This window comes from Melanotaenia boesemani, chromosome 13, assembly GCF_017639745.1.
Source record: "Melanotaenia boesemani isolate fMelBoe1 chromosome 13, fMelBoe1.pri, whole genome shotgun sequence".
NCBI lineage: Eukaryota > Metazoa > Chordata > Actinopteri > Atheriniformes > Melanotaeniidae > Melanotaenia > Melanotaenia boesemani.
This window is the reverse complement of record NC_055694.1, coordinates 18,250,954-18,260,936: the sequence shown is the minus strand read 5'-3', so window position 1 is coordinate 18,260,936 and position 9,983 is coordinate 18,250,954. Positions and strand designations below refer to the sequence as shown.

Below are 9,983 nucleotides of genomic sequence, written 5' to 3'. Positions count from 1 at the left end.
ATGTAGAATTTACTAAGCTACATTATCATAGTAAAACACATTAGCAAGCAAATAATAACATTCACCATTACAATATCCTGTATTAACTGAGTTTTGGATAAATTTTGTGTTTTGGCAACAGTTTTTGGATTGAAATTTAAAATGCATATATATATATACGTATATATATATATATATATATATATATATATATATATAGATATAGATATAGATATAGATATAGGTATAGATAGATATAGATATAATATTAAGTAATCAAGGAGTTTGTTGTGTTCAGTGGAATTTAATCAGTGATCACTTCGTGCGCCTGTGATAATGGTTTGCTTCATGACTAATTATATATGTTAAAAGTATCTTTTGCTACATTCTGGAAAATCAGGAAGGTGACTTGATGACGCGTAGTGGAAAAAAAGATAATAGTGACTCACGTCTTTGGCAGCGTTATATAAAATATAATCCCACCTGGAGAAAATCCAGTTTCATTTACTGTAAATGTTTTCTTTTTCTACCCGACTCGTCATGATAGTTAGTTCCAAATAAGTATTTTCCTTACCTATGAAAGTATCGATAAATAACAACTATTTCATTACTTGGAATGTGTCCATTGTCACATGTGGTGAGCTAAAGTCTCCGTGAGAAATCACTCACCTGTGTTTATCCAGACTTGGGAGGTGGCAGCAGCGGTGCTAAAATCACACCTTAGCCCAATAAAAACGAAGTCTGGATATAAGACCCCAAACATCAGGTGTCCAACAGAGAAGCTAAAGTGCCAACATTCTCACACATGATGACCATAAAGAAACCTTAATTAGAGCCTGGCCTTCCTTTGAAGGCAACATAATTCAAAATGAGATTTAATTCTACCCTCTGTAGACCTGTTTCTGACACATCCTATGCAAACAAATGAAATGAGACATTTTTAAAATTTGTGGAAACATGTTCACAGAGACATACATTCTTATGTGAACTTAAAGTTTATGCAGTCTGACCTGTCACCACTTGAGTATACTTATCTAGAAAACAGAAAGCAATGTCAGAGGAATTTCCAAATAATATATCTGGTGATCATTTATAAGGAAATGACAAGGACAAGTTATAGGGAAGTAGAAAACACGCTACAGTATGTGCCTTATTATATCCACAATCTATCTCTGTTACAGCCACTGAGCCAACATTTTGTAAATATACAGTGCCTTGAAAAAGTGTTAATACCAATTAACTTATTCACATTTTGTCACATTACAACTGCAAACTTTATTGTGATTTCATGTGTCAGACCAACACAAAGTAGTTCATGCTTAGTAAGATGGATGGAGAATGTGAATAGCAATTTTCAAGTCTTGTCACAGATTCTCAAGGGTATTCAGGTCTGGATTTTGACTGGGTCATTCTAAAATGGCAATGCTTTGATCTAAGTCAGCCTATAGTAACTTTAGCTATAAGTTTAGGGTTGTTGTCCTGCTGGAAATTAAATCTCTGCCCAAGTCTCAAGTCTTTTCCTCTAACAAGGTTACTTCCAGGATTGCCCTGTATTTAGCTCCTTCCATCTCCCCTTAAACTCTGACCACCTACACTGTCCCTGCTAAAGAAAAGTATCCCCACACCATGATGCTGCCGCCACCATGTTTCAATGTGGCAATGGTGTGTTCAGTGTGATGTGCATGGTTAGTTTTTCACCACACAGTGTTTTGGATTTCAGAAAAAACTTTGGTCTCACTTGACCAGAGCACTTTATTCCACATTTGCTGTCCCCTACATGAAACAAACACAACGCTGCCGTTCATTTCATGGTTCAGTTGGATATTGGAAAGATATTAGGAAAAGGATACCTGTCAACAACAGTAAGGCCAGGTCGTACAATGTCGCATGTATCATTTGTACAAAGAACCAAAAGCCAAGCAGAACAAAAAAAAAGCTGCTAAATTGCCTCCATTGTTGTTTGTAGCGTCACTATTGTTGTTGTCACACTAGTATGACACTACACTAGGCATTTGGTCTAAACCCCACATGCCCAGTAGTGGTCCCACTTGCAATAGAAGAGTCTAACCTAATTCTAATCACCTAATTGGTCGGATCATTATGAATCTTCCAAACCGTACTGGCCCAAACCGAACCGCTCAGAGGAAACAAAGCTGATTAGTGCTTTTCGTTTTTGGCCTGTCCATTTAGCTGGATGGTCTTGTTAGGTTTGTTGTGCCATAATCATTCCATTTTCAGATGATGAATTGAATATGGCTCTGTGAGATGTTCAAAGCCCGACAGGTTACCCCTGACCTGGTCTGCTGTCTGCCATGGTTTTCATGATGCTGTTTGTTCACTGATGTTCTCTAGCAAACCACTGAAACCTTCACAGAACCGCTGTATTTATACTAAGAATGAATTACAAACAGGTGGACTCGAATTCTGAAGGTTACTGGTTGAATTTTATTTTGTATACACATTTATATATCATCTCAAGACACTATTTTTCAGGATATTTGCATTTAAAATATATTGCATAAGAAACCATATAATGAAATTTGTGAAAGTTGAACAGAGAGCCTGTCGCTTTATTAGATTACCTGATAAACATGATAAAAATTTTGAGTTAGTTTTGTACAAATTGAGAGAAGAATTGAAGCTTTATCAAGCAACACAGCACAGATAGGTAATTTATAGAATACAATAAAGTGTAGAGTGTTTTGGTATTTCATACTCTTAAATTATACTTCTTTGTTAGTTGAAAAGGTAATACCATCCTGAGGACATCTCAGGATGATACCGCATCCTGAGGCCCAATGATGCCTTCTTTGGAAAGCACAGGCAATTTTATCTCCCCCCAAAAAAATAGTCCCTAATGCCATATAAACTTGCACATCCTATATGTACATGTAAAAATTTTTATTAATCAAATTTCCAGAAACTAGTAAACAGACACAACTCTCTCCTGAGATTATAAAGACCTTAAACATTCTAAATATATTGGCATGAGTTGTAAAAGGTTTGATTGTAGGTGTTGAGGAAAGCACATTTTTCATGATAAGCCTACTGAACTTTTCCCAACCAGCAAGTCAGAAGATGTTGGGGTCTGTCACAGTAGGTGCCACGGGACAGTTGACTCTTCTGTCTTTAAAGAGAAAGTGACAGCATCGCCATGGTGTGATAAGGGCAGTGCTGAGGGTGACTCCAATAAGAGATTTTACAGTGGTTGGAATGCTGGGAGCACCAACTGCCTCCCAGACAAACCTCAGCAACTTCTACAGAGACAGAACTCTTTCGTCTAGACAGGCTGTAAACTCATTAGCATACTCATAGCAGATGAGGTAACTCGCAGTCCCAGCAGTCAGAGATGCAAACCCACTGATTAGACTCCAGCAGGGGTACTTGCACATGTATCAGTGACATTCCAACCTACTTTCAAATGCCATTCATTGGGAAGAGTCTATGAACATTTACAAGTATATTATACACATACAAGTAAACTGTTTTTACCCTATTATAAAAGCTGAATGGGTTGATCTAAAAATGAACACACTGCCTCATATAAGCTGTTCATAAGCATGATCCAGAACACTAAACAAAATGTAATTTATTTTATTTGTACAACCATTAGGACATAGTTTATCAGATTCAGTTGTGCTGGTTGTTAAGGTGGTGTTACTTTTGTTGGTGAGACTAACTTTCCTGTCTTTTTGCTATGCTCGGATAACTGGCAGATGGCCAGAAAATGAATACAGAAACACCTGAGGCTTTAAATTTATCTTACAGACATTTAGGGTGGCACCAATCACTACATTTAAGTATCAAGAATTTTCTGTTATATAATCTCACAAATATGCAAAGCCATAACATACAGGCACATGTTTAATTTTTCCATGTTACCCCACCCCCACTAAAAAGTGTTGAGGTTTTGCATTCTGGATTGTGCTTATTTGGCCTGCATTTGCACCTTTTGGGAGAACAGGATTTCATCTGGCCGAGGGTGTGCAGGGGTAGCCACAGGTGTGAATGCCATGTGACTGAGGTCAAGAAGAGTAAAGTGAGAGTGTTCAGCTGTCTGCTTAGATCACTGTGAAAGAAGAGTATGTTTGGAAGTTACCAAGGAACTGTGTACAGCAAGACTAGCAACAACCTTTAGTGTTTGCATTTTCATCATAAATTAAGCTGCTTCTCGTATCCAGTTGCATTTATAGTTTTTATTTACAGATGCAGGGACAAAACTTGCTGCTTCTTATATGCAGATAATGTGTTATTTCCCAGAGCTCCAACCAGTTTATTTAAACAATGACAAGACAAGTCATCACATCTGAAAACATCTTTATTTCTTCTTTTAAGTGTATGGTATTGCTCCTCTTCGCAATAGTGCAAAATTCAATATCTTAAAGTATGTCATAAATAACAAACATAAATAAATATTACTACAATAACCACAAACTAAAGAAAGCTACAGTCACATTTAAATTGCACAGATGGAATTAAGATAAGCTGAGCAATCTTTTATGTACAATTCAATGCACAGAATGGAGGCCAAAGTTTTATGTGGTTTTGTGCACCTTTGTCTTCAAATTCTGTCCAACTCACTTCAACTTGACAGATAAATAGCATCTCTATAAGGCCATCACTGCTCCAATTCTGTCACATGCACATCAATGAAAAATAAGGTAGTTTCAGAAAAAACAGAACCGGGTCAACAAAATCCTTTAAAATAAGGAGAAAAGGCAACTTCCTAGAAGTTTGGAACGGCATCACTTCACCACAATAACTGCACTGAACCCAGATGCTGACTCATACATGAACCTGGATGATTCATAGTCATACATGTATTTTAGACAAAGCATGTTCATTGGTGAAGTTACCCACCACAGACTCTGTAATCTGTAAAACTGAGGTTGGTTAAGCAGTTCTTACTTATTCAGCTTCGTACAATAGAATTATATCCATTTTAACAATGAGGTAATAAAACAAGAGGGATACTGACGGCCCCAAATGTCAATTGCTTATATATATATTGAGCGTAAACTAGTTTTTGATTTAAATTAAATTTGAAGCTGTCATGCTGAGATTTTTATCTCAAAGTATTATTTAAAATAAATTAGAAGTAAGATTTAAGACCATATGGAGTCTTTTTACAGACTGTCCAACAGTTCTGCAAGTGATTTTTTCTTCTAATACAGACATAAGTAACAGTGTCATGTGAGTTCATGCTTGTGGCAGTGAAGAAACATGTAAGAAATCCAAATGAAATGCTGCATATCATAATGCAGCTAGCAGTCCGCTTAAACTCCAAATATAAACTCAACAGGTACTTCTTTCATGCTAAGACAAGAACCACCAACTCCATACCTCTTAGGTCATTGCTCTACGGGTTAAGGAGGCTTTCCTGCTGCTACACACCTTACTCAAATTGATGAGTCATTAACAGGCTTGTGCAGAATATGATATCAAGCTGTCAGAGAACCATATAATTGGAATCAGGCGAGCTGCAGCAGGGAAACATCTAAAACCTGCAAGAAAGTGGCCCTAAAGAACTGGAGTTGGACCCCTGTGCTAACACATTCTCTTTGTCATTGCCACTGATGATATGCACACCACACATCTAAATAAATATATTAAAAACACTCTTAAATAGGCATGTCTTAGATCTATTTCCTTTTTAAGCATCTTTGAAACAGAATATATTAGCTTTCATAAATATGTATAGTTCAATATATTTCTCTGTTTCATATATAAAAGGATCCAAACTCATTTACAGTTCTCAGGACCTAGCATCAGAATCTTGTGTTGTTGGTGTCCGTTACATACCTCCATGGTTTCTTGTGGTGTGAGAAGGGTTGATACTGCCACCTAGTGTGGCACAGCAGCACAACAACATTTCTTCTGGGGAGTCTGTGCTGATACGAAAACATGCATGGTACAATCACCAAAAAGCTACATTCCAAAACTAAAATCATTCAGTCTCTCAGTCTCTCTCTCTCTCTCTTTTAAATCAATATTGCAAAAACTCTTAAATATCAAAGAAAAGCCTTGCAGAGGACAATATCTAACCAAAAACACCTACAACACATATGACAGAACTACATGTTTGACACACTTTCTCTGTTTCACAGTAAGTGTGTCACACACTTTGTGGTGTGCAAAAGAAATTCACACATCTTTTATCATGAAATGTATCTTGAGGAAAGTGGGAGCTGGTATATGTATGGTGGAGCTTTACAGTGGACTCTTGGACATCCAAACCAGATACTGTGCAGTTTAGAATTAACAGTAAAATTCAGAGATCAAATCAAAGTTATTACTTAAAGGATGATTGGTATAACTAATTTCTTGTTTAGCTAAAACTGAGGGTGTTTGTCCTCAAAACCTCAATTTCATTGCACCATTTAACATGTTTACAATAATGATGCTTTCTAAAATATTACCTGTGGCACAAATGCAGTGACTTTTAAAGCCCTGTGGATTCTTCAATAATCTTCTTCCTTTTTGCTTTAATAATTATGAGAAAATTTACTTGTGGAGTGGGTATGCGGAGACTTAGAAAAAAAAGGTTATATATTGTTTTTACTGAGGTTCATACTATTCTATATTATGGATTATAACTGGCCAATCTACCACTAATTCTGGAGTGCACTGTATCAAGATGGGGGTCCTCATTCAGTCTGTCCATTTCCCTCCCCTCCATACATTTACCTGTTCAATCCCAACCGTTCTTGCTCCTACTCCACGTCCTATACTGAGCAGTTGCGTCGTTTCCCAGAGCCGGTCTGGGCTGTAGCAGCAGCAGAGGCTGAGGTCAGCCAAACGGTGACCCCGTGTCAAAGGCTGGTGGAAGAAACCGAGAGAGTGGGTGAGGAAGGTGGAGGGAAGTTCAGAAGCTCCAGCACTGCCACGCCCACGCTGCTGCGCCGTGTGAACATGCAGGAGGCTGCCACCCATTTGTTGCTGCGTGGGTTGTACTTCTCAATGGAGTTGAGACTGGAGCTGCCATCATTACCTCCCACTGCGTATAACCAGCCATCCATAGCCACCAGATCATGGGTGCTCCTACAATGTAAAAAACAAGATTCTTCAAATTCACAGTATTGGAGTTTTATTTTCTCTTTTTGTCTGTTCAAGCACATGTGCAATATAGTTTAAATGGAAGGAAAACACAAAAATAGGTTATTATGGTTCATTTTTTTAAAAGCTCCAGAGTATGATAAATTATCAACCTTTCTGGCCAAATGTGCTTCTCACAACATTTTCATCTGGGATCAGTACAGTGTGATGTAATAAACTGTTCACACTGAGCCTCTCAAACATTGGATAAGCAAAAGCAGTCAAAGCCACGTGTTATTCATGGAGCTGCACAAGTTTTCTTGTTCCTACATGATACTGACTGACTCATAACCAAGAGTGTGCCTCTGAGTGTGGGAACCCAAGGGAAGAAGTGAATCTACTGATGTGATCACAAAGACTGCTACAGGCTGCTATGTATCTAAATCTCTGTCTCTGCTGCAGATTCTGTAACAATACCATTAAATGTTTGCATGCACACCTGTTACAATACCTTTAATCGACTTTTCTGGAAAACATGCCATTTGATGTTGATGCTTTAAAAAGGTTTAAGAAGAAGACTGAAACCCTTTTACTTGAAGAGAAAGGTTTTGGTGTGGAGCAAAATAACTGCAGCAATGCTTCGTTTTGAACACACCCCATACAGACAGCCTTACTGGTTTTATTTTTTCATTTCAAAAGGAGGTGATTTTATCTTATACTTGCTGAAAAATAGTACTACATATAAGACTCATTTTATTAAAAGCAACCGTCAAACATGTCTCGCACTCTCTCTCTCTCTCACACACACACACAAAAATAGTAATCAGGCTATATGACCAAGAGAGAAACATGTCATCGCTATATTGCACAGATGTGACTTTCTCACACTATAGTGATAAACAAGCCGAAGTTAGTTTTCACAAAATTAGTGACCCAAGAGAGAACGGCAAGAAACAAGGCAACCTGAGATCATAAGGAGATATTTGCTGAATTCCATGAAGAAATATTTAATTAAAATGTCTGAATCTACATGTCCAGATACATTTGGCTGCAATGCGTCATGTTTGTTAAGATGCACAAAAAGAAGTTTAAAGCCTTTTCAGCATGTCATTTTCTAATGAGTTGAAGCTCAGTTAATAGAGGTGAATAACTGGGTCATCCTGATGAGTCATCTGGCTAAGGTGTGTCTCATTTAATCAAATTTCCTGAATTTAACACAGGTCATTAGTCATCACTTTTTCCATAAACCCACATCACAACTCAGTGGTCATGTGGCAATGAACAGCTTGCTGGTTAAAACAACCCCCACATCATACCAGCATCCGTGTTAAAGTGTGCAAATTGTTTTCATAGTTTCAAGTTTTCTCCAGAGGTTTTTTAAAGAAAATTATCCATAATGTCATTGATACCCTCAGTGTCAAGGTTAGACAAAGATAAGAGGCGACGCTAGTGGCAGTAGGACTGAAAAACTGGCCTTATGTATATCTGCCATCACACTGTAAAAGAGCTGCTGATAAACACTGAGAATTTCACAAAAACCACCACCAAATGTTTGTTTTTGTCACTGTAGCCAGCTAATTCATGGTATTTTGGCATCTATACAAAAACAACAATACATTAAGCAGTAGTGTCATAATAAATGTTTAACTCAGCCACAAAATGATTTGAACAAATTGTTGAATTTTTTAAAAGGACTCCAAAGTCATCAACATTAACACGCTTAATAACCACTAGCCAGTTTACCATATTTCTGGGCTTTTATGCCTTTTCAGTGGAGCAAAGAAAGATCTCTTTTTGTCTGTGGAACAACTATGTTTATGGCAGCCAACCACAACACAACTTGCTCTGGTATGTTGTCTACATTGTTCACAGGAGGTAGGCTTGACTTTGCTTATTTTCTGCTCACTGGACCTGAGGTTGCTAGCCATGTTTGTTCAGATACAAGTTCTGGGTGCCGGCTGACCTGCGTATGTTCATGGGAGAGACTCCTTCCCAGGTGTTGGCTTTAGGGTTAAACCGTTCCACTGAGTTCAGGCAGCTGGTGCCATCATTGCCTCCTGCGACGTACAGCATCCCATCCAGCACGGCCACACCGGCACTGCTGCGCCTACTCAGCATGTTGGCAATGGCCGTCCATGTGTTACTCTGTTCATCAAATCAAGAGAGTCAGCACTGGTGACATGTTTATGCTGTAGCGTCAGCTGTAGTGTATGTTTCTGCCTAAAAAATTAGGTGGGCTCAAGAATGGCAACAAATGAGTGATTCTCATGATAAATTAAACAGCAGTTTACCTGAGGGTCATATTTCTCCACTGTTGCCAGATGTGAGGAGCTGTCATAACCTCCCACTGCATACAAGCTGCCATCTGCAGGGGGAAAGGGAGAAAATATACAGAAAGTAAATATCAACATTCGCATACCAAGGTGGTAACTCCCTCTTGATTTCTGGTATTAATATGTAAAACATAAACAAACAGTAGATCAGCAACTCATAATATTTTCCTAGAGAAATTCCTACCTAGAGTTGCTACCCGAACATATCGCCTTCGGGTGCTCATGGCAGCAATTGAGGTCCATGTACTGGTGAGCGGGTCATAACGCTCTGCACTGTAAGAGAGAAAAAGACTTATGATTCTGCAACTCTTTAAGTTTACAGCAGACAAGCCTGTCCTATGGGGAAAAAAAACATTTAAAGAAAATGTATTTAATTTAGATTTTAAGTCCAAAGACTCTTAGTATTTATCATCAAAATGTCAGTCTGTGTTTACCTGTTGAGACAGGAAGCACCATCATAACCTCCAGCAGCATATAACAAGCCATGAAGGACAGCTACACCCAAACAACTCCGTCTTGTTCCCATGGAAACCTCCGGTTGCCAGGAGTTGGTGATAGGATCATAAGACTCCACAGTTGCAAGGTCTGAGGTCCCATCATACCTTAACAGAAATATGAATAGAAAAGGGTTGAATG

The 9,983-nt window shown here is 38.2% G+C and overlaps 1 protein-coding gene across 6 annotated transcripts in view; it reads right to left on the bottom strand.

Annotated features, from left to right (window-relative positions):
* Positions 1 to 4,279: 4,279 nt before the first annotated feature.
* klhl17 (kelch-like family member 17) overlaps positions 4,280 to 9,983 on the bottom strand; it is a 14,184-nt gene continuing 8,480 nt past the window's right edge. For all 6 annotated transcript variants that reach the window (XM_042003198.1, XM_042003200.1, XM_042003203.1 and 3 more), the window contains 5 exons: positions 9,782 to 9,949; positions 9,532 to 9,620; positions 9,306 to 9,379; positions 8,978 to 9,159; positions 4,280 to 7,020 (listed from right to left, as the gene is read on the bottom strand). In XM_042003198.1, the coding sequence (XP_041859132.1) occupies positions 6,792 to 7,020; positions 8,978 to 9,159; positions 9,306 to 9,379; positions 9,532 to 9,620; positions 9,782 to 9,949 (742 nt within the window). In that variant the 3' untranslated portion in view covers positions 4,280 to 6,791. The remainder of the gene's footprint in view (positions 7,021 to 8,977; positions 9,160 to 9,305; positions 9,380 to 9,531; positions 9,621 to 9,781; positions 9,950 to 9,983) is intronic.